Genomic DNA, 25,000 nt, shown 5'->3' on the forward strand with positions numbered 1-25,000 from the left:
TCAGTGTTGTGTGTGTGTGTGTGTCAGTGTTGTGTGTGTGTGTCAGTGTTGTGTGTGTGTGTGTGTGTCAGTGTTGTGTGTGTGTGTGTGTCAGTGTTGTGTGTGTGTGTGTGTGTGTCAGTGTTGTGTGTGTGTGTGTGTGTGTCAGTGTTGTGTGTGTGTGTGTGTGTCAGTGTTGTGTGTGTGTCAGTGTTGTGTGTCAGTGTTGTGTGTGTGTGTGTGTGTGTGTGTCAGTAGTGTGTGTGTGTGTGTGTCAGTGTTGTGTGTGTGTGTGTCAGTGTTGTGTGTGTGTGTGTGTCAGTGTTGTGTGTGTGTGTGTGTGTGTGTCAGTGTTGTGTGTGTGTGTGTGTGTGTCAGTGTTGTGTGTGTGTGTGTGTGTGTGTCAGTGTTGTGTGTGTGTCAGTGTTGTGTGTGTGTGTGTGTGTGTGTGTGTCAGTGTTGTGTGTGTGTGTGTGTGTCAGTGTTGTGTGTGTGTGTGTGTGTGTGTCAGTGTTGTGTGTGTGTGTGTGTGTGTGTCAGTGTTGTGTGTGTGTGTGTGTGTCAGTGTTGTGTGTGTGTCAGTGTTGTGTGTGTGTCAGTGTTGTGTGTCAGTGTTGTGTGTGTGTGTGTGTGTGTGTCAGTGTTGTGTGTGTGTGTGTGTGTGTCAGTGTTGTGTGTGTGTGTGTGTGTGTCAGTGTTGTGTGTGTGTGTGTGTGTGTCAGTGTTGTGTGTGTGTGTGTGTGTGTGTGTGTGTGTGTCAGTGTTGTGTGTGTGTGTGTGTGTGTCAGTGTTGTGTGTGTGTGTCAGTGTTGTGTGTGTGTGTGTGTGTGTCAGTGTTGTGTGTGTGTGTGTGTGTGTCAGTGTTGTGTGTGTGTGTGTGTGTCAGTGTTGTGTGTGTGTGTGTGTGTCAGTGTTGTGTGTGTGTGTCAGTGTTGTGTGTGTGTCAGTGTTGTGTGTCAGTGTTGTGTGTGTGTGTGTCAGTGTTGTGTGTGTGTGTGTGTCAGTGTTGTGTGTGTGTCAGTGTTGTGTGTCAGTGTTGTGTGTGTGTGTGTGTGTGTGTGTCAGTAGTGTGTGTGTGTGTGTGTGTCAGTGTTGTGTGTGTGTGTGTGTGTCAGTGTTGTGTGTGTGTGTGTCAGTGTTGTGTGTGTGTGTGTCAGTGTTGTGTGTGTGTGTGTGTGTCAGTGTTGTGTGTGTGTGTCAGTGTTGTGTGTGTGTGTGTCAGTGTTGTGTGTGTGTGTGTGTGTGTGTCAGTGTTGTGTGTGTGTGTGTGTGTGTCAGTGTTGTGTGTGTGTGTGTCAGTGTTGTGTGTGTGTGTGTGTCAGTGTTGTGTGTGTGTGTGTGTGTGTGTCAGTAGTGTGTGTGTGTGTGTGTGTGTGTGTGTGTGTCAGTGTTGTGTGTGTGTGTGTGTGTGTCAGTGTTGTGTGTGTGTGTGTGTCAGTGTTGTGTGTGTGTGTGTGTGTGTGTGTCAGTGTTGTGTGTGTGTGTGTGTGTCAGTGTTGTGTGTGTGTGTGTGTCAGTAGTGTGTGCGTGTCAGTAGTGTGCGCGTGCGTGTGTCAGTAGTGTGCGCGTGCGTGTGTCAGTAGTGTGTGCGGCAGTAGTGCGTGTGGCAGTGTGTGCGTGTGTGGCCGTAGTGTGTGGTTGGTGTTGTGTGAGTGTGTGCATGTGTGTATCGGTGGTGTGTGTGTGTATGTGTATGTGTGTGTATGCTGTACTGAAAAGACGAGTAATGACTCCTTTTATAGTTTGCAGTTTATAGTTTATAGTCTTCATTTTACCGTCACTAAGTTTAACACATTATAAAACTGTAACACACCAAACTGTAGACACTTACCTGTTACTTATAGCGCACGTGCTCTTTTCCTCTACATTCATCCTGCACTTTATAAACCACACGCTGAAGGCGGCTGCGCAAACGCACACGCACACACACGGTAAGCAAATAAAATAACACGTGAGTACAATTTCCCGCGAAAACAGAACGACGGGCCAATCAGATCGCAGGGCTTTCCCGGAAACGACGAATACATATTGAAGACAGTCAAATCTGCGTAAAAAAACGCATACATTATTTATAAATCTAAAAAAATAAAAGTATTTATCTCGAGTTAAAGCTCTGTTTAAAAAATAATGTATTACATTTCAATATTAATCAATTAAATAAACTTAAATGTAATAAACATAAAATAAAATGTAATAAAAATAAAACTTTTTAATATTACATATGTTGATTTTATTTATTTAACTTTATTTGCTCTCTTTTTACATTTGTTAAATATCTATTGTTATTAAAGTACACTATTATTATATATTCTAATTATATAAAGTACTAGTATTATTTTCTTTTTTTAGGTGAACAGAAAACTAACAGAGCAGTAAAACTGCACGTAAATAAAGACCCAACACGACTTGTGTTTCCATCGTGTTTCTGACAGCATCCTGTGGTTGATACTGTGGTTTAACTTTATCTTCTCTTTGTTTAACCGCAGACTCGTGCCACTGACTTCCACAAGCTTTATACCATAATACCATAAATTCATTTTAATAATTTTACTGTTTATTTGTTAAGACTGATATAAAATAGCACTCAAGCTAGATAATGTTGAACATAGTTCACATTAAACTTATAATCAACATTATATTAGATATATTATATATATATACACACACTGTATATTAGTATTAGATTTACTTTTTTACTATTATATTTTATTTTTGTGTAAGGGAGACTTGCACAGTAAGAATTTCATTGTATGATCAAAACCGCTGTGGTCTCACTGTGCACATGATAATAAAATCCTCCAATCTTGAATTTATGTATATAATTAAATATTTTTAACTGTTATACCTAAACAGGGCAAGTCATGGCCTAATGGTTAGAGAGTCTGACTCGTAATCCTAAGGTTGTGGGTTCGAGTCTCGGGCCGGCCACGACTGAGGTGCCCTTGAGCAAGGCACCGAACCCCCCAACTGCTCCCCGTGCGCCACAGCATAAATGGCAGCCCACTGCTCCGGGTGTGTGTTCACTGCTGTGTGTGTGCACTTTGGATTGGTTAAATGCAGAGAACTAATACTGAGTATGGGTCAGCGTACTTAGCCGTATGTCACGTCACTTAAACACCTAAACATAGTGTGTGTGGTAACAATGATAATAATCATTATGTAAATTCATGACTCTTAAACTATGTATTAAAAAAAGTTTTATTCATGTATTTAATTCTATGTTGTTTTTAAGAAATACACTTTGAGCTGGTTTACTTTTCTGTTTTATTCATATGGTCAATGTTTTTTATTCATCATCATCATCATCATGACATTGTTAAATAATTGCCACATCTTCATAAAAATGTATCAAGTAAATTAATATGAAATTAGACCCAAAGCCTTTATAGTTCACATACACATTACAGCACAGTAAACTGTTTATCTTTGAAGTGTTTCATTTTTATTCACTTCCTTCCATATATCTTTATATAAAAAATATATATAAGTAAAAAAAAAACTTGAACAATGTTTTAGACTCATGGTATCTTAAGTATGTAACCTAGTCAACCAGAGTTAATGTATTCAATGACAGAGACTTAAGCACTTCTGTATGTCGCTCTGGATAAAGGTGTAAATGTGTAAATGTGAATGTATCTTTGCTTATCTCAGCAAAAGTGATACTCAATGTGAAGTGATGAACTCACAACAATGTCTCCATCAATGTCAGCAAAAGTTGACTGCAATCACACACACATCTACTAAACCAGACCAACCAGATTCAGGAACATTATCTACAGTTCCATGAGCTGTTAAACTGGTCACAGCACTGACATCTATAACACACAGGAATACACACCCTAGAGCTAATCCTGATCCTCCAGACTTTACTCAGCACATCTACACACTGAGCTCCACCAGAAATGGGACTATATTCATGATGTCACACTTTCAGGTGGGAACTCTCTAATATTTGAACAGCAAGGCTGCTATTGCTCAATGTCTTCACTGTTTATTACACCATACTGAAAAACACACCAGATTTGTACTGATATTCATGCTGGATACAGGATCTTGGTATCAGCTGGTGGTCACAGTTTCGGTTTCAGTAAATAATCCTTAATATGATTAGGGAAATAAAAATGAAACAATTCTCTTACCTCTTATTAATCCATTCAGATGGATTCGGTATTTAAACAGCTTTACGTCTACGATAAATGGATCCTGGAGCATCAGGTTCAGAGGAGGTTTGTTTGTTGAACATCTCTTCTCTGGAGTGTGTTTGTTGAATTTTTGACGGTTGTTAGGTTTTTGTTTGTACTGTATTTTAGGACCCTCCTGAAAACAAGATCTCAATGTATTTAGCCTTAAAAACAGATTTTGTATTAAACTTTATATTGTCTCTAGCAGTGCTAGAAATTTGCTCAAATCACTAAGAAATAACACCATTAAGTCATCAATAAGGAGTTGTTTATGAACAGACTGGAGTTCAACAATGGTAACACTTTCTGGAAAGGTCTTAATGAAAAAAGTTTGGTGAGTTCAGTGTAATTGAGACAGACATAAAATAAGAGGTGAGAGAAAAGTGGAGGGATTAAATGGATGAATGAAACTATGGTTAATGATGCAGTGACAGATCTCATGTGCATTCAATTGTGTTTTTCCGAATCATCTAAACAACCAGGAGAAAGTGTAAATCTGGAGAGTTTTACTGTGTACAGTTTTCATGTTACTTTACTGAAACATGCTGATGTTTGAATTTTGAAGAACAAACATTGGGCAAAAACAATAAAATTAGATGGAATGTCCTCAAAAAGAAAGAAACCACTTGTGTACTAACACCGAACTGTTCGGCCAAGAATATCAACAGCAGCTGATGAGAGAAATATTGTGAGAGCTGTGAAGAAAAGACAAAAACACCAGTCAGTAACTTCAGAAACACAGGTCTCCACAGGGCTGGGTGAAGGTCTCACAGTCTGAAGGAGACGTCTACAGCATAAATACAGACGCCAACCACAAGACACCAGAAACAACATAAACAAATTAATTTTTTATTTGTGATATATATAATGATATATGAAATGAATGATCTGAGTGAACAAACAAGGATCTGTTCATTTATTCAGTTTCTTTACGCTTTAACTAGAGTAGAAAGAGGACACAGTGTGTTTAAAAGCTGTGAAGTGCTAAAATAAACATTATGTGATGTTGTTGTTGTTGTTGTTGATTATAGAATAATACACTATACACAAATGTGTAAAAATGACATTCATGTCTATACTGAACTGACTGAAATGTGTTAGAGAATAAATTCACCAGAATCAAATGTGTCTATTGAAGGCGTTTTTAAATGAATAAAACAACAACTGACTCATAAATATTCATAAATATCTACAAAGACACACTGGAACAGAGGAAAGGTCAGTGAACGAGTCAGTGAACGAGTCAGTGAACAAATCTGAACCGAATCAGAAGAATCGAGTAACTGGATGAAGTGTCTAGACCTTAGAAATGGGCGTGGCTTAAAAACTTAAATTCAATACTCTGTGCCGTGCCAATGACGATAATGTGATTTATTAAGTTTAGTTTATACCTTTATTAAGTTTATAATCACGAATCAATCACATAACATGAGATATATAACTGTAGAGAATATATATATATAAATAACTGATTAATGTATATCTCTACAGCAAAAGCTAAGGGTCTTTTTAAAGACCAGTGACGTCACTTTACCGGAAGTAGGCAGTGTTCCATAAAACTGAGTCCTCCTCTAAGGCCCAATCACTCGGGTTGTTTGGATAGTTTTGTTTTTTTAAGTTCCCGTCTTTTCGATTCACGTCGTAGTAAATCGCGACGTGTACGTGAAGCCCCGGCAGTGGCGTGTGAAGTCCCAGTGCAGCACTTCCGCAGTTTATTAGACACGTCTGTAAGCAGCAGCAGGACTCAGTAAGATCATGACACTAACTAACAGCTGCTGATCGGAATAAATAACGTCACAACACAGGACACTCGAGCAGGTAACGATGATTTGTTTAATAATAATATCCTAAACAAACCTAATGGTGTAACATACTGTATGGTGTAACATGCTGTATGGTGTACATACTGTATGGTGTAACATACTGTATGGTGTAACATACTGTATGGTGTACACGCTGTATGGTGTAACATACTGTATGGTGTACATGCTGTATGGTGTACACGCTGTATGGTGTAACATACTGTATGGTGTAACCTGCTGTATGATGTACACGCTGTATGGTGTAACCTGCTGTATGGTGTAACATGCTGTATGGTGTAACCTGCTGTATGGTGTAACATACTGTATGGTGTAACATACTGTATGGTGTAACATGCTGTATGGTGTAACCTGCTGTATGGTGTAACCTGCTGTATGATGTACACGCTGTATGGTGTACATGCTGTATGGTGTAACATACTGTATGGTGTAACCTGCTGTATGATGTACACGCTGTATGGTGTAACATACTGTATGGTGTACATGCTGTATGGTGTAACCTGCTGTATGGTGTAACATGCTGTATGGTGTAACCTGCTGTATGGTGTAACATACTGTATGGTGTACATGCTGTATGGTGTAACCTGCTGTATGGTGTAACCTGCTGTATGGTGTACATGCTGTATGGTGTACACGCTGTATGGTGTAACCTGCTGTATGGTGTAACCTGCTGTATGGTGTAACCTGCTGTATGGTGTAACCTGCTGTATGATGTACACGCTGTATGGTGTACGCGCTGTATGGTGTACGCGCTGTATGGTGTAACATACTGTATGGTGTAACCTGCTGTATGGTGTAACCTGCTGTATGGTGTAACCTGCTGTATGATGTACACGCTGTATGGTGTAACCTGCTGTATGGTGTACACGCTGTATGGTGTAACCTGCTGTATGGTGTAACATACTGTATGGTGTACACGCTGTATGGTGTACACGCTGTATGATGTACACGCTGTATGGTGTAACATACTGTATGATGTACGCGCTGTATGGTGTACACGCTGTATGATGTACGCGCTGTATGATGTGCGCGCTGTATGGTGTACGCGCTGTATGGTGTACGCGCTGTATGGTGTACGCGCTGTATGGTGTACGCGCTGTATGGTGTACGCGCTGTATGGTGTACGCGCTGTATGATGTACACGCTGTATGGTGTACGCGCTGTATGGTGTACGCGCTGTATGGTGTACGCGCTGTATGGTGTAACCTGCTGTATGGTGTAACCTGCTGTATGGTGTAACCTGCTGTATGATGTACACGCTGTATGGTGTACGCGCTGTATGGTGTACGCGCTGTATGGTGTACGCGCTGTATGGTGTACGCGCTGTATGGTGTAACCTGCTGTATGGTGTAACCTGCTGTATGGTGTACGCGCTGTATGGTGTACGCGCTGTATGGTGTACGCGCTGTATGGTGTAACCTGCTGTATGGTGTACGCGCTGTATGGTGTACGCGCTGTATGGTGTACGCGCTGTATGGTGTAACCTGCTGTATGGTGTAACCTGCTGTATGATGTACACGCTGTATGGTGTACGCGCTGTATGGTGTACGCGCTGTATGGTGTACGCGCTGTATGGTGTACGCGCTGTATGGTGTAACCTGCTGTATGGTGTAACCTGCTGTATGGTGTACGCGCTGTATGGTGTACGCGCTGTATGGTGTACGCGCTGTATGGTGTAACCTGCTGTATGGTGTACGCGCTGTATGGTGTACGCGCTGTATGGTGTACGCGCTGTATGGTCTACACCATCATCAGGTTATTACAGTGTGGAGCCTTCACATTAAACTGCTCTTATATACAACATTGTCATTACAGCTCTGTTAATATATAAAGTTTTATAGATTAAAGTGTGTTGTTCATTTCTGATTGTACATTAGTGTTTATTTAAAGAGGTTTGCATGAAAACACGTGTGTGTTAAGTAATAATCTGTCTGTCTGTCCATCTATCTATTTATTTATCTGCCTGTCTATCTATCTGTCTGTCTGTCTGTCTGTCTATTTATCTGTCTGTTTAGGTCGAAATGAATATATATATATATTTTATATATATATATATATATATAGCACATTGTGCTGGTATAGATTACTATAGATTATCTGTCGTTCATAGCAACATTTAATATCCAAGCATAACCTTTATTAGTATTAGAATTTTTACTAATAAAATACTATTAATAATAATGATAATAAATACAAGTTGTGCAAAAGAAACAGAAAACTAAAACATATATACATATATATATATATATTTAGGTGTGATAGATGATAAAATTATTATAGCTTTTTGATTAATGTGATGGATTATTCTGATCTTCTTTACAGCAGGTGAAGATGCCGATCGACAGGCAGCGAATGCGTCCATGGATCGAGGAGCAGATCAACAGCGGTAAAATCCAAGGCCTGATCTGGGTTAATAAGGTGAGAGAGAGAGAGAGAGTGAGGCGGTTATTCAAAACTCAAAAAGAATTGAGTTCTCCTATTTGTTTTTTATTAATAGGAGGAAAAGATATTCCAGATCCCGTGGATACATGCTGCCCGGCATGGCTGGGATTTGGATAAAGATGCTCCACTCTTTATGAACTGGGCCATTCACACAGGTAACACCACAGGGTTTTTATTTTATAAAGAAAAATAGATATTTGTGTTTATAAGTTCATGAAATATTCATTACATTTATATCAAACCTGAATATTTTTTTTAATCTGAAGCCATTTTTTATGTTTATAAATATTTTCTTGATCATTCAGCCTGTACAGATCCACGATGGACCGAGATTAATAACATGGATTCAGGATATGAAAAGATTTGAAACATTTAGTAAACGTTACCTATTGGAATAAAAACCCCACATTTCACCATGTTTTTTGAGGGAAAACTAGAATATTTAAATATGTTATAGTGAAAAGTATAAATAATCCACGTCAGAAAATAAACTGCAAAGAAAACAAAGAAATGATTGTTTTGCAGCCTGTACAGTGTTTACTGAGGGCTGAAAGTACAGAACGTTTCCTTATGGAAGGATGAAATCCAGAGAAATGTTCACTCAGCATCTGGCACAATTTCCTGCCACAATTTCCTGCCACCTACTGGTTTATTTATTCATCTACCCAGTCTAAGTTGTGCCAAGCTGGGGTGAGGGGAGAACAGTTTGTGACTCATGTCTTTGTCTGTAGGAAAATACCAACCTGGAGTGGACAAGCCTGACCCCAAGACATGGAAGGCGAACTTCCGCTGTGCCATGAACTCCTTACCGGATATAGAGGAAGTGAAAGACAAGAGTATGAAAAGTGGAAGCAATGCGTTCAGGATGTATCGTATGCTTTCACCATCAGAAAGAGCAGCTAAGAAAGGTACTGCGTTTACCTTCACAGACTCTTCATGCACTCGAGGCTTTTATCCAATGCTATTATCATTGTGAAGTAGGATTAAATCCAAGCATAAAGCTTTTACAGCTATAAAATAAAGCTATTACAGCAGAATCAAATCCAAAGCTTTTATTTCTGAGTACTGAGGACACGAGAGGTGTTTCCTGTTACAGCCAGTCAACACCAGTCTAGCCATTATAAAATCAGTCATTAAAGGTGGGGTCTCCGTTTGAAAGCCAATGTTGTCATTTGAAATCACCAAAACAAACACGCCCCTAACCCAAATGGGTCCCACCCCTGTATCGATAGCACCGCCCACACATACATACGTAACCCAGGCAACTAATGGAAAGAAATGACTTTATCATAGCTGAAGTGAAGAACAATACGATTGCAGATAAACAAACAAGCAAAAATGACACACAAGCATAATCATGTAAAGGACAAAGGCATATATTAGTTCTGTGTAACAAAGCAAAACCAACGTTACTCACCTATCGAGAAGGAAAAAAGCGCCTCGGCGTCTTAAGTAAAGTTGGTCACATATTCACAGATTGGAGTTTCCTGAGTCAATAACTCCTGAGCTAAACACTGTTACTACACAAAACACGGTTGTAGCTGCGTCTCTACATTACTACGATAGAAAAGAGGTGTTATTTGTGTAGTAACAGTGTTTAGCTCAGGAGTTATTGACTCAGGAAACTCCAATCTGTGAATATGTGACCAACTTCCTGCTCCTTGAGTTCTCTCCAGCGCTGGAAAGCTGATCCTATATTAACACGTCCTACTTCTTACCTTATCGTAAGTCTTTCTTCACTTTCTTTCTTTGTTTTTATCCTCCATGTCAATGTTAAAACCGCTTTCTGCTAATGTCACACATGCACACTGAACACTCTCTCCACCCATATTGACAAGACACGCCCCTTTCTGCTCATTGGCTAGTTTTGTTTTTTGTTTATTTTTCGGCCCGACTCAGTTTTCTGAAGCATTTCTCAAAAATCGGAGACCCCACCTTTAATGTGTGTTGTTAAGGCTCAGGATATGGATTAGTTTTAGTCTTTAAGGTTCTGACTCTTGATTTATTCCAGTTTTTAATATTCAGGCTCTAGATTGGTTTCAGACTTTTAAGGCTCTGGATTAGTTCCATCTTTTACAACTTGATTGGTTTTAGCTGTTAAGGTTCTGACTTTGGATTGGTTTCAGTTAGTAAGTCTCTGATCCTTGGTTGGTTTTGGTTTTTAAGGCTGAAGATCTGGATTGGTTTCAGTTATTAAGGCTCCTACTCTTAATAGGTTTCAGTCTTTAACGTTCTGACTCTTGGTTGGTTTTATTTTTCAAAGCTTCAGATTGGTTACAACTTTTATGTCTCTGACTTCGCCCGATTCCAGTTTTGAAGGCTCCTGCTCTCGATTGGTTTCGATCGTTAATGTTTCGGCTCTTGACTGATTCCAGTTTTTAAAGGCCGGAATCTTATGTTTAAAAGTAAACCTATATTTTTATATTCAGCAATGTGCAGAGGGCTTTCACCTTGTCAGGGCCTCCACTATTCATCTAAATTTTATGACCGCACAAATACCGGAATGCGGTTGCTGCGAGTTGCTATTCAGCGTATCCTCCCTAGACACGAGTGACCTTGGGTCTTCAGTAGGGAGGGTTTGTAAGGAACATAGAGGAATGTTACAGAGGAGTCGGATGAAGAGACCGAAGAGGTGACATCTATATGTATTTCAAGCTCGAGTAAAATCGATCTTCAGCCTTGTATTTCACATTTGCCTGCAACTGGAGAAACAGTTTGAAGAAGTCAACAGGATATGACCTAGACGCTGTGAAGGATTTTTTTCAACAGTTAAATAAGATAAGAGGTAAACTGTAAACTGTCTACTTTTTGCTTGTTGCAAAACAGAAATGTTCTCGTCTGTGAAACGAGAAACATTACGGTAGATGTTCTAGTGCGACGATGATAAACCCTGTAGCTAATCGTACTTCTGCTGGAGGAGGAATTCTTCCTTATTCTTCTGATGCTTCTGACACTACAAAGACATGAAGATGTTCGTTGCTTTGTCTGTGTGACTTCAGTCTGATGTTGAACTTGGTGACGTGACGGGGACGAGATGGAGTTAATCAGCTGGATCTGAGGAAGAAATGTGGAATATCGCGTCAAAATTCTTTGAGGCTTGGAGAGAGGATTAAAAATAAAGAATATAAAAGATTAATTATTTTAAGAAACATTGCCAAAAACGTATTTTCGGACTCAGAAATTGAAAATTCTTTTTAAATGGAAGCAGTCGGTTACCGTAAAGTTTGGAAAGATTCTCAGTATTGTACAGGTAGTTTCGTAGACCCGCCCCCTACTCTGAAAAAGAAACGCCCCCTCAGAGAGAGAACTCCGAAGCCGAACCACAGCGCCCCCGTAGGCTGAACACATACACTGCAACGGTTCAGATTAAATGCAAAGTTTAATGTAAATGTCAAATGTGTGACAAGACGAGAACGAAAGTTCTACATTTTCCTGCAATTCTTCAAAAATAGACACTGAAGAGGAAAAGTGACTCAAGGTCTCAAGGATCTAGCAGCAGCAGCAGCACTGCATCCTGAGTAAAATTCAATAAAAATAAATGAACCTTATGTTGTGTATTAAGTCGGAAATCACAAACGACAACAAAGACGACTGCAACCGAGGAGCATTGAGGCATGATGGAGCTGGGCAAATGACCACGAACTGGGACACAGAGTGAATCTGGTGATCTAGTCAGTACACCTGATACGCCAAGAACAGGATTTGGTGTCCTCGAGGAGAAAAGTGAGATCCATACAAGTGACCAATGTTATTCCCAAACATCAGAAAACATCTACCTTCTTGAAGTCAAGTCAAGAAGCTTTTATTGTCATTACAACCATATATAGCTGTTACAGTACACAGTGACATGAGACAACGTTTCTCCAGGATCAGGGTGTTACATAAAACATATCGTCGCTGTCGGGCGGAAACCTCGTATGTCCAAATTTGGTCAATTTCATATTGTTTCACATATCGATGCTATTGGTCAGTCCCCACGTGGGTCTGTTATTTTAACAAGTTATTAACCAATCTAAAGTCTTGAAAATAGCTTGAGCGCAAATCTCATAACTCCATTGGACACTTCAGCTGTCCACCTCTTCCTCACTCCGCGGGAGAGCTTCACGGCATATTTCTCCTCAAGAAGAGTCGCAACGAATCAACACGTCTTCTGAGGTAAATGTCTTCAAAACACTGGGCTCAAAGAAAAAAAAATGACCCCCGCTAGTTCTGGTGCTCGTCTGAGGACAGGAATTTAGCGCAAGACAATCCACTGCAACGCGGACTAAACCCTGTGCACTGCAGATAAGGTGATAAGGTACAGCGTTTTTTTAATTTCCTGAAAAGTAACGGTTTTGGAGATACGAGGATTCCGCCCGACAGTGACGATAGACAGAGATATAAGGGCTTAGAAAGTTAGTCGTAGATATATAAAGTGTATCTGTGTGACCTGGTGTAAACAGTGCGGGACAAGACAGACAAGACAGTGCAGACAAAAAATACACACAATACCTCACACAAAAGACAATAAACAAACAGCACTGACCAGTGTAAATACTGTATGTTTAACAATATTGTGTGTGCAGTAATACTATAATGAACACAGTGTTATAGCAGCAGGTTCCTGAGATAATGTAAAGTATTGTGTAAAACAGCAAACGACTGAAATATGAGACAGAATGTGCAAAAAGTGTGCAAAAATAACATGTAAACAGGTTAATGGATGTATTTTGGAAGTGTGTGTATTTGGTGTAGGTCTGTTTGGTCCATACAGAAACACAAAATGATTCAATTCCCCTCGGTGTTCAGACACCTCACATTAGAACAGGTTATCTGAAACTTGGACACCAAACCCGGTGTAGTGTTAAAGCACAGCTCCCAGAGAGATCCCCATTATCATGCACAAGAAATATAAAAATATATTTATTTTATATACCACATGGTTTCTTTCGGCTCGTCCCACCGAACTCCACGTTTCCATTCGCTGGTTTTAAAATAGTCGTGTTGCCCTGTGAGGTTTGGTAAAAGTGGCTACTTGAGCAACCTGATAAAGGAACTTGATACCTAAATGTAGAAGTAAAAATACCAGCGTGTGGTCAACATTCAGTGTCACGACATCCGTGTTGGTTTAAACATGTGCTCTTATTTGCTATTGCTAAAGATAAGGTTCCAAAACTGAAGATTAAACATTTACCCAGATACTCAGAGCCAGAATTTATCTTTACAGCATAAAATCTGATTTTAATAAATAAGTAATACATGCAGAGAATATTTCTTTATTACAAACAGTAGTTAAGTATTCGTGATCGCTAGCTAACAGGAACCAGCTGGGGCGACGTTAGGCCTCTAAAATCAGCTAGCGCTGAACATGAGTGCCTTTTTCAGTCTATTTTTCTCAGCTGATTTATTACCCAGAATGCAAATCTGCTCTTTGCATATAGGAAAGAGTCCAACATGGTGTTAACTCCAGGATTAAGGCTTTTGGGAGTCTCCTGGGTTAATAAACAACTCTGATGGTTGAATTTTTGTTCTCTTTTGTACCACCTCATTCACATGGACTTAGAGGACATAGATATCCATATAAAGCTAGATAGCTCCATATAAATGTGAGAGACTTTCTGTTGTTGTTTTTTTTGGGAGGTTTTCAGTGAGCACGCTTTGTGTCCTTGCAGCACATTTGCCACGTGAACATGCAAACTGTTTATTCCCAAACTCTTTGCCATGAAATGTTGTTGTTGTGTGTTTTTGTGTACTCGATATAAAGCTTTCCTGCATTTCTGCTCGATTCTTGTAAAGTAACATAAGAAACAGAATCCACACACTTCTGATGTACAGAGCGCTGATTAATGCTTCAAACGCTAATTAACGCATTACAAAATGTTTCCCAGAATCATTTCCTCAAATTATTGCCTAGAATTATATTTTTTTTTCTGTAGTTCCTTCACACACATCTGCAGAGATTTTAAAGAATTGAAGCATTTTAGCACAAAAAAAAGTTAATACAACTGCTGATCTGGTGTTTTGTACAGAATATAACTAGCCAGCTAATGTTAATGAACTAGCGATTTAGCTAAAAGACACGTCCACTTACTTTTGGTCATTTATTTTATGTATCCATCACCGAGTGGTGTTTAGATGAATCGATTATATATTTTGGAATCGATCCAAAAAGGGTGAAGGTCACAGCAAGGTCAAGCGTCTGAAGTAGTTTTTCTTTGCTAGCTCCTGGTGTAACGTATATATTTTAATGGAGGTTCTGGTGTATAAATCAGTAACAGTAAGGACCAGATGAGGTGATTTGTGCAATCAGGTTTCATTATAGTGTGATATGTGCGTTCATTCTAGCTAGCTGAGTAGCTAGAACACTTGTTTCCCTGTCGATGTGTATTGTATAAGTCCTAAAGTCCTTTTTTTATTTTTAGCCAAGAAGAAAAAGATGGAACGGGAGGCGAAAGCAAACGTAAGTACACCTGAGTTTAGTTTAAGTATATAAGGTATCTATCTATTTATTTATTTATTTATTTATTTATTTATTTTACTAAGTTGTGTATGTTTTTGTATATGTTCAGGGCCCGGTACAGAAACGGAAAGCTAAGAACAGCGAGCCAGAGAAAGAGTTGCAGCTGAAGGAAGAAACGCTGCCAGACAGCACAGTTTTATCAACAGGTGAGTCTCGGATCTCCTCACGTTCATACCGTTTGTTTGTTTGAGTTTGATTCAGTATTAATTAGTGTATGAATGAGATATAGATCAAAGCTTGCTGTGATGTTTCTCCTCAACAGAACCGGATCAAAGCCTGGCGCTCAGCTCTCAAAGTAAGCTGACCATCAGCTATCTCCCAGACGTTTGTGCTGTCGTGGAGGTCACTACTGAGAACGAGGAGTCAGCCGTCAGCTCCACTGTGATCCCCTACGACTTCCAGATCTCCCCAAAGTCCTGTTACGCTGGTACGTCCCGTCCCTCCGCCCCGCTGTGGGAGTTTAACACACACACGCCCTCTATATGGGGGTTTTCAGCACAATGTTATATTTTACTTTGATTTAATGTTTATTTAAACTTCAGAACATGGGTTCAGGTTTAGCTTTAAAGTTTTATTATTATTATTATTATTATTATTATTATTATTATTATTAATATTATTATTATGGATTTAGAGATATTTTTAATGATTTTATTTAGAGATTTTATTTTTCTTGTTTTTTTGTGTTTGCAATCAGAGCCTTTTATTTTAATTTATATTAGATTTTGGGATATCGTCGGTTATATGTTTTATTTTTACTTTGAAACTTTAGCGTTTAGCGTTCTGTTTAATTTAGCCTTTTTTGGTTTTGATTTAAAGTTAGTTTCATCTTGTTTTTTATTGGATAGATAGATATTAGTTTTAGATTTGTTTTGTTTTTTAGACATTGTTTTAACTTTTATTGTTTAGAGATATTAGTTTATTTTAATTAATTTAAACAGTAAAAACAGTTGTAGGTTTAGAGAACTTTTTACTTTAACATTTTAGTTTGCATTTTTACTTTAGAAGTTTTAGAAGTTGGTTGTGTTTATGTTGTGTTTCGTTGTGAAATACAAAATCTAATGTACGAAATGGAAATTGAGAAATTTCTGTAAAAGATCTGATGCGACAAGTAAAAGTCCATCAGATCTTTGCGTTAGATTCGATCTTAATGCTGTTTAATATTTAACTGTTAAAGACAACCTTTACATCACGGAGCTGCTGTGAGTTCTGTTCTCTGATTGGTCAGAAGGTGTTGATGAATTCTCTCTATCAGCAGCTCTGACTGTAGCGCAGATTTATATTAATGCACTGACTCTGAAATCGTTTCCATAGTAACCGACGATCCACATAAACACATTAAGAAAAGTCAAGCATTGATTTGGTGAGGTTTTTTTATGTACCAGGGTGTTTAGTCAACATTTTTGGGAAATAGTTATTGAGTTTTTTTTTTGTGCTTTAGAAATGAAAGGAGAAGTGAAAAGTGCACTGAAGATCTTTTTATACCTTCTGGAACATTCTAGTCCAGACTTTACGCCATCATGGATTATAAAGAGCTCAATGACTGCAGTAACATTTTCTTACTGTCTGTGTGCTAAAATCATATCACATGGAGCCTGCTCTGTTCCACTGTACTCCAGTCCTCATAGACATGATTCTGCTATAGAGAAAACTTTTAGTATTCTTTTATGCATTTTTCATTTTATTTTTTATATTTAATATTTAAAGCGACCTTTGGTAGGGTTTTTTTTTTTTTATTAAGTTATCTTTTTCGGTTTAGAGAGATCTAATTTTTTTTGTTAGTTTAGGATGTAGGTGATTTTTTTTTTTTTTTTTTTTTTTTTTTTTTTTTTTTTTTTTTTTTAAGGTCCAAGTTTGTATTTTTAGTTTTTGAGATATAATATAAAAATTCAACCTAAATCACAATACAAGCTAAAACAAAAACTGTGAGTGAAATATATAGATATATATATATATATATATATATATATATATATATATATATATATAATTTCACTAACAGTTTTTGTTTTAGCTTGTATTGTGATTTAGGTTGAATTTTTATTTTGGGGTGAAATGTATTTTGGGGTGAAATGTACAGTTTGTAGTCATTTTTAGGTTTGTAGGTCTACATTTATAGTGGAAATGAAACCGTACGCAGTGAAAGTGGAAATGAAACTTTTCAGAAAGCTTTTCTGCTTCAGAATAAAAAGAAATGAAATTGCCGGGATTTACCCGGAGAGTTTATATTTGAGTTTAGTGATATTTGAATATCACGCTTTGACTCATTCTGTTGTTTTTCACTAACAGAGAGCGACGACGAGGACGCACACAGTGGTGAAGATGTGGAGGTGTGTATACTTTCACACTGCAGTCTCTCGGTCCACCAGCAGGAACTGCTTTTATTTCAGCATCAAACTTCGTAGACTTTAATCTTTTAAACTCCACAAACACCAGATTTTATTTTTATTATTAAACAAGAAAAGACCACAAAAGTGCACGATTTATTTATTTATTTTTATTATTATTATTATTAACTATTAAATTTTTAGATCCTTTTTTTTGTTTCTTTTTTAAATATATATTTAGTTTTTAATATATTTTTAATTTAGTTTTACCATGTTTTTTAGATTCATTTATTTTCACCTTTTTATTTATTTATTTATTTATTTATTTAATATTTAATTATTATTAGTTATTTTTAGCTTCTTGGTGTGTTTTTAAGGCTCGGGTATATTTTTAGTCTGGCTGTTTTTATTTTTTTTTATTTCTATTGGGATTCTGTTGTGTTTCTTGGATTTTAGAGCTGATGCATTTTTTAGCTTTAGTTTTAGTTTCTGTTTGGAGATATTTTTTATTTTAAAGTGTTTAATATTAAAGATTTGTAGTTCTATTTTAGTGTCTCTTAAGTTTAGAAGTGTTTTTCTGCACAGTTCAAAGCTGAACACATGGAACTTTAGTTCGCTGGTATTTTTCTTCTCTTCATTTCAGAGCGAGTTATTCAGAGTTATTTGAAACCGAATTTAAAAACCACTCGTTAGAATTGGAATGAACTAATTCATGTGTTTATTAATTCTGTTTTAAGTAACAGATAAAAATAAAATCAGTTCCTGGTGACGTGCTCAGATGATGATTGATTCTTATTATTATTATTTGACAAGAGATTATTAGCTATAATATTAGCTATAAGATAAAGAATTTATTTATAATCTGTTTTTTTTTTTTTTTTCTCTTGACTCGTCCTCACCTCCAGCCTCAGGATTTGTCCTTCAGTTCGAGACAATCTTGCTCCTCTGTGCTCAGGATCGCACCAAGCTTTCTGGACAAAAATCAGTCGTACATCTCGGACAAGACAAACTTTTGGGTGACGAGCTTCCGAGAGGATTCGCCCATGATCGGCTACGACGTGGAGGCCTGGCGTCCGTTCCTTCCTGCTCTCACCATCGACCTCAGCACCAGCTCCAGGTCTCGTGCCAGCGTCATCATGAAAGCCGTGGACCTTTCCTCTAAAAAGACGTAGGACGGAGATTCGCTGCTAAACAGCCGCTCTGGAGGACCGATTTCTGTTTTTTTGGGTTTTTTTCTTTCTTCCTCATCTGTGAGAAGGGGCAATGACCTGGGATTTATCCTCTTTCACCCTGGTGCTATGTTCAGTGTGCATGAACCTTTATCTGAATGTAAGGCCATGCAAAGTTAAAAGCTAGAGGAGTCGCTGACCCATGTGTTTATTCAGCAATAAAATGAAGGGTGTAGTTACAGAGTTAGCTAACGTGAGCTAGCGAGGGTCATTTCAGAACCGTTTCTTTTTTAAGCGGGTCGTTTAACTCGAGTCGGCGCATCGTGTATGATGGCTAAGTAACGAGTTTATAAACCTGACAGGATTAGAAGATTTTATCAAGAGATAACAACAAATCCTACAAAACAACAGTTATGTGGTTTATTTTCTTCAAATAGTTATTTTAAGTTGACGATGAACTGATCAGTCTAATGTAACTGATCCCCAACACTAAAGTGTTTTTGTTTTTAATCTGTTAATGTGGGAAAACTAACAGAAGCTTTTTTTTTCTTTATTTCTTCATGTTTTTGAGCGGTTTAATTTTGCATGGCCTAAACCAAGACATACCTCAACAAACATGTACATTTTTCAACAAAAAATGTGTGGAATTACCTCAGAGACTGATCCACGGTTCGTTGCACTCACGCTATAGTATTATATAGGAGCACAAAGCTTATGTTAGACACCAGCTTCGTTCGATAGTACAAAGGACTGGCTGGTTGTTGAGCTAATGAACAGAAGACAGGCAGTTGTGCAAACCTCTGATTGGAAAGATTAGGATGAAACTTGTTCTTGTGTTTAATGTGAGTGTAAGCAGAAGCTCTACACACACACTGATAAAAACACTCTATAAAAAGCACAACCATTTCATCACACGGCACTAACAGACATACACAGAGCTAAATAAAAACGGGTACTCGTCATACACACACACACACTTTGGTGTGGACGCACCCCTAGTAGCAAAGCTGTGCTTGTGCGTCTCAGGCAGCGTGAACGCTATTAATACACGAATACAGACTCCAAGAATTGTAGAGAAGTTGCACAACAGCCAAACTAATGCTAATGCTAATAGGTGCCCAGGTCTAAAGTAGCTACTGTAAACTTTCACTTTACACCAAAACTAATAATAATTAATAAAAGAAAAGCAGAGAATGTATGGAGAGTTTGAGAAGTTTACACTACACATATCTACACAAAGTCTTTTTCGGCATGATAAAAAGGACGCGGGAACCTGAAACAAATTGCGGAGGCTGATTCAAAATCGCCGATGATAAATGATCGCTGCTGTAAGCCCCGCCCACTCCTCTCCATCTCACAGGCTCTCACGGTCTGCAGGTTTATATTGAAGTTTCTGATGTTTTTATCAACTTTAACAGGGTATGTTGACGTTAGCTCGACAGGCACGTGTTTAATTAACGTTAGTTAAATATAATGAACGCAGAAGCCACTGAAACATAAAAATGTTCTTTATTGTACTTCCTGCCTGGGTGGAGGGGGGGTGAGTCATGTCATGTGACAAAAACATCATATCATGATACTTGAACATATATATTTTTATGATACAAGATATATATATATATATACACACTGTCAGCAATACAGTAGTGTTGCATTAAATAAAAATAAACTATAAAAAGCTTTTATATCTACAAAAATAAATGAACTTGGGAGATCTGATTATTAATCTTTAAAAAAAAATGAAAAAATGTCTAAAAAGAAATGTAATATCTCAGAAAGTTGGATGAAGTTAAAAGCTGTATAATGTTTTAGCGGTGAGACGAGCTGCAGTCACAGACGTATCATCTGTTAGCTTGGGTGTCTGTATTTATATATGACACGAGAAGAGTGAAGTCCAGGCTGAAAGACGTTCATTTACGTTCACAGCATTTACCAGACTTCCTTATACAGAGCAAAATCATTTTTATGCCCCGGAGCAGTTAAGGGCCTTGTTCAGTTCAGTGGACCAAGTGTTAGTCCATCACCTTAACCACTGAGTGACCACATGGCTATCAGATGGTGTTCAGAGCCACCTTTCGGTTTCATTACTGCACACTCGAGTAGTCACAGTTTTCTGAATCCTTCAGTCATTGGATTTGTACTTTAGGGTTTAGAACTAGGAATGTTTTTGTAGATATTTTTATAATTTGGGTGAATGATTCATAAACAAAATAAAACCAGATCATTAATCTACAGAATGTGTAGGATGTCAAACTCAATTCAACAATCACAGCACTGCTCATTGGAATGGACACACACACACACACACACACACACACACACACGCGACTCTCCATACAGACAGGACCCTGAGCTCAGGATCAAACCAGATACCTAAGAGACATCATACCTGTATACCTGCTGTAAGCCCCGCCCACTCCCTTCCAGTTCACAAGCTCTCACGACGAAGTGTTTAACTTGTTGAAAGCAGTGTTTCTTCTCTCCTCACACCAGAGACGGTGTGACCATTCGTAATCTTGCCACATGAAAATTTTAGTTCACATCACGATATTTGAAGATATTTTTATGATACATTATACCAGGTTTATGATCTATAGGGTTGCTATCCTACGTTTGTGCTATAACAGGCTGGTATTTGAAGCTAATAATGATTCCCTTTACTCTGATTATACATGATGATACCACCACCAGGCTTCACTGTGGGGATCAGACTACATCACATTATTCCACGTGGTTGGATGTATTTATTTTTATTTTAGCCAGGATTAGATGATGATGATGATGATAATGATTGGGAGTAAAAAGGCTTCAGTCCTGCCGTCCTACTCTGTAACCCAGAGATATGAAGAACTTATATACGAAGCAACGAGTTCTTGTCACAAATGGCTGCAGTTCTTTTAAGAGTTGCTGTAGGACTCATGGTAGTGTTGGATTCAACCATTTAAGCTCAGTTTAATTTCCGGTTTTCAGTTTAGACGATAGAAAGTCCAGGGTTGTTTTTTTTTTCTCTTTAATTATACCCTGACTTCTGGTCTCCTGATGCTTCAGTCATCTTACTTCTGATGAAACTGATGATCATCCAGAAAGATTTACAGCAACATCCTCCCTCTCTGTCCAGATTTCTCCTGCTCTTCTCACCAACTTTAGACGAACCTCCTGGTCTTACGAACGTCCCTGCTGTGCCATATGACCTAATCTTGTTGATTATTGTTATACAGCTGGGCTTTATTTGGGGTTAAACAGTCACTTAATCTGTGTCAGGTGTACACTAATTAATATTCATCACCAGCTTGAATGTGATTGGTTGAGTCTCAACACAGTTATTAAAGAGTGCACATACTTATGTATGCTTCTGTTGGGAGGTTTTTTCTCACTAATTTTTAGTTTTTTTTTTGTTTGTCATTTATTTTTATATAAAGAAATTTCACAATAAAGGTAGAAAAAGTTCTCCTGTGGTTTATCTTGTCCCACATACAAAAAAAAATACTTTATATATCCACTGTAAAAGGAAACTATGAAAAGCTGAACTATGAAATATCGACTGAAACATTCAATCGTTTTAGTAAAGTTTCAGTACGAAAATTTACCATCGATCCAACAGCTCCCAAAGTCTGTAATCGCTACAACTCAGAAAAATTTAGAAGCTGTCTTTTTCTATTGGTACCAAAAGAAATACATGGCACAGGCCACGCCTACAAGTGAGAAAGTTAGCCGTCGCTATATATCTATTAGCATAAACATGCAGAGAGACAGCTACAGTATAGCACCGTGTCTTTCTGCAACTTGGGACTTGAAGCTTGATTTATGTTAAACACCATGTTGATTTGAGCTGAGGCGCTAAAAACAGAAACACTTACAGTGATGTCATACATTGGCAAATACCTTTCACGTAAATCTCGTCTACATCCAATGCTTATGAACCCTATCTGTAATTAAGGCTAATAATTCATGGCCGGTATTCATAAAGACTGTAATAATGATTTCAGAGCACTTTAGAGTGCTTCAGGAGTGATTCAGGATCATTCTCAGAGCAACAAGGAAAATACAACAATTTTGTCTTAGAGAGGAGGCGGGGCTGAACCTGTTACTAGGTAACGCATTCTTCTGAAGATCGTGATTGGTTGTCCGATAAAAAAAAAGAAACGCTTTTAAAATCTGCTCTATTTTAAACTTTCGCTTCGTCTCTATGTTAAGATATTTGAGACTAGATCATGTAGGGATTAAGTTTGTGACCGATCATTTTATTCAAATTCAAACCTACACGTTATGACGTAGTGAAATGTGTTTTACGACTGTTTCTTATAGTGCGAAGTAAATACGACATAAAAATAAAAAATGTAGGATAAATAAAGAGAAAAATCTATAAATCTATGAATCTGGATATAACAGATACAATAAGGATGAATAAAAAAGTGAGAATAAAAACAGATCTGTACAATTTGCAGTGAATGGGATGGAACACAGATGAGTGTTCTATATAATTTAGATCTATTGTGTGTACATGATAACGTGCAAAGTTTAGTAATGTAAGTGACCAGTGTGAAAAGAGTTCCAAAGTGATGTGTTCAGTGTGTGGTGTGCAAAAGGGTTCGTCTGTGTCGTGTGTGAGTTTGAGTCCATAGAGACCTGGTTCTAGGTGTACTATTGGTTGAGGGCTCGGATGGCCTGTGAGAAGAAGCTCCTAATCATTCTCTCTGTGTTTGCCTTCAGAGACCGGAAATGATTTACTGACTGCAACAGAAAAAAGAGTCGATTGTTGAGATATCTGAGGTCCTTCACGATCTTCCTGGCTTTGGTCCAGCACCGCTTGCTATATAGACTCCAGGTCGGGGAACTCAGTGTAAGATGTCGACCATAAGTTGTGAGTTAGTTAGAGAGTTTGACTCCTAACCCTAAGGTTGTGGGTTCGAGTCTCGGGCCAGCAATACCACGACTGAGGTGAGCAAGGCACCGAACTCCCCCAACTGCACCCTGGGTGCCGCAGCATAAATGGCTTCCCAGTGCTCCGGGTGTGTGTTCACGGTGTGTGTGTGTTCAGTGCTGTGTGTGTGTGCACTTTGGATGGGTTAAATGCAGAGAACGAATTCTGAGTGGGTCACCGTACTTAGCCGTATGTCACGTCACTTCTTATAGATGGTATGTTCGGCTGACCGCACCACTCTGTGGACAGTTTGTCTGTCCTGCTTGGTGCTGTCCCCAAGCCAGGCTGTGATGCTTCCCATCATGACGCTCTCAATGGTGCAAGTGTAGAAAGCTCTTAGCACCTTTGGGGGCAGTTTAAAGTCCTTTAAACGTCTGAGGTGGAAGAGACTCTGCCGAGACTTCTTTACCACAGTGTTGATGTGACAGGACCATGACAGATCCTGCGAGATGTGAACACCAAGGTACCGGAAACTGTTCACTCTCTCCACTGGGGTCCTGTTGATCGTTAGAGGTTGGTATTTAATCTCCTGCTTTGTTTTGCTGGTGTTGAGAAGATTATTTGTTTGGCATTATGTCTCCAGGCTCTTAATCTCCTGTAGGTAGGCCATCTCGTCGTTATTGGAGATGAGGCCAACCACAACAAACTTGATGTTGGTGGAGCTGGTAGTGGCCACACAGTCATAAGTGTACAGTGAGTACAGCAGTGGGCTCAGTACACAACCTTGGGGGGCTCCATTGCTGAGGATGACAGGGTTTCTCTCTTCTTCTTCATCACATGTAATGATACCCTAGAGGGCATTTCATCGCTGTTTCCCTTCGGGCACCTCGTACATTGTCTCCACTCTAACGACAACCTACAAGGCACATTCTTGCATTCATCTACTATAGGGGCACCTTAGAGGGCACTTTCACTTACATTTTAATAAAATAATTTCTCTAGGATCACCCAAGAGGGCCAGACATCATATTTTATCTGCCAGAAGGGAACCCTAGTGGGCACATTATGGCATTTTATTCAATTCAATTCAAGTTTATTTGTATAACACTTTTTACAATTGACGTCGTCTCAAAGCAGCTTTACAGAACATAAACATAGAACAAAGGGTTAATATAAAGAATAATATAAAGATTAATATAATACAAAATACAAGATTAATATTAGATATATTTAAATGTGTTTGTATTTATCCCCAATGATCAAATCTGAGGTGACTCAGGTGACTGTGGGGAGGAAAAACTCCCTTAGATGGTAAAGGAAGGAACCTTGAGAGGAACCAGACTCAAAGGGGAACCTCATCCTCATCTGGGTGACACTGGGGGTGTGATTATAAATATACAGTCTGATAAATGTTGTGTTGATGAGGAGATTGTTGTCCTCATATAGGTGACCTATGATCTATTTACCTATGCAGAGGTAGCCTAGAGGGCACTTTAAACTACTTTAGGGGCATCATAGACAGTGCTTTATTACATTTAGTCCACTGTAGAGGCTCCCTAGAGGACATAATCTCATTTTATCTAGTATAAAGTCACACTGGAGAAAAAAAGTTAGAATACGCTGCTTTGTTCACGTCAATTTTATAATTATACACAGAAAAGCTACGAGGCACAATAACAGTCCATTTAAAAAGCAACTTATAAAAAAATTTTTTATTGTAGT

The 25,000-nt window shown here is 38.4% G+C and overlaps 3 protein-coding genes across 5 annotated transcripts in view; 1 reads left to right on the plus strand and 2 right to left on the minus strand.

Moving 5' to 3' along the window:
• The window catches only part of dctd (dCMP deaminase), a 29,543-nt gene extending 27,627 nt beyond the window's left edge, over positions 1-1,916 (minus strand). Inside the window, exon 1 of the mRNA XM_060873223.1 lies at positions 1,811-1,916. Within this exon, the coding sequence (XP_060729206.1) occupies positions 1,811-1,851 (41 nt within the window). The 5' untranslated portion in view covers positions 1,852-1,916. The remainder of the gene's footprint in view (positions 1-1,810) is intronic.
• A 1,920-nt stretch (positions 1,917-3,836) lies between these two features.
• Positions 3,837-21,864, plus strand: irf2a (interferon regulatory factor 2a). 2 transcript variants are annotated; one of them, XM_060873224.1, is made up of 9 exons: positions 3,837-3,913; positions 8,306-8,398; positions 8,478-8,577; positions 9,154-9,330; positions 14,824-14,861; positions 14,971-15,067; positions 15,184-15,348; positions 17,211-17,251; positions 18,154-21,864. In XM_060873224.1, exons 1-9 carry the CDS (start codon positions 3,896-3,898, stop codon positions 18,418-18,420), a joined length of 996 nt encoding a protein of 331 aa, XP_060729207.1. In that variant the 5' UTR covers positions 3,837-3,895; the 3' UTR covers positions 18,421-21,864. The 2 variants fall into 2 exon arrangements, with proteins under 2 accessions (XP_060729207.1, XP_060729208.1); XM_060873225.1 differs by lacking the exon at positions 3,837-3,913 and adding an exon at positions 5,701-5,978 and having other exon boundaries at positions 8,303-8,398.
• A 3,111-nt stretch (positions 21,865-24,975) lies between these two features.
• tmem134 (transmembrane protein 134) overlaps positions 24,976-25,000 on the minus strand; it is a 7,379-nt gene continuing 7,354 nt past the window's right edge. For both annotated transcript variants that reach the window (XR_009648658.1, XM_060873226.1), the window contains one exon: positions 24,976-25,000. This exon is cut by the window's right edge. The gene's annotated coding sequence lies outside the window, so the exon portion shown is untranslated.

Source organism: Tachysurus vachellii, chromosome 6 (genome assembly GCF_030014155.1).
Source record: "Tachysurus vachellii isolate PV-2020 chromosome 6, HZAU_Pvac_v1, whole genome shotgun sequence".
NCBI classification, from domain to species: domain Eukaryota; kingdom Metazoa; phylum Chordata; class Actinopteri; order Siluriformes; family Bagridae; genus Tachysurus; species Tachysurus vachellii.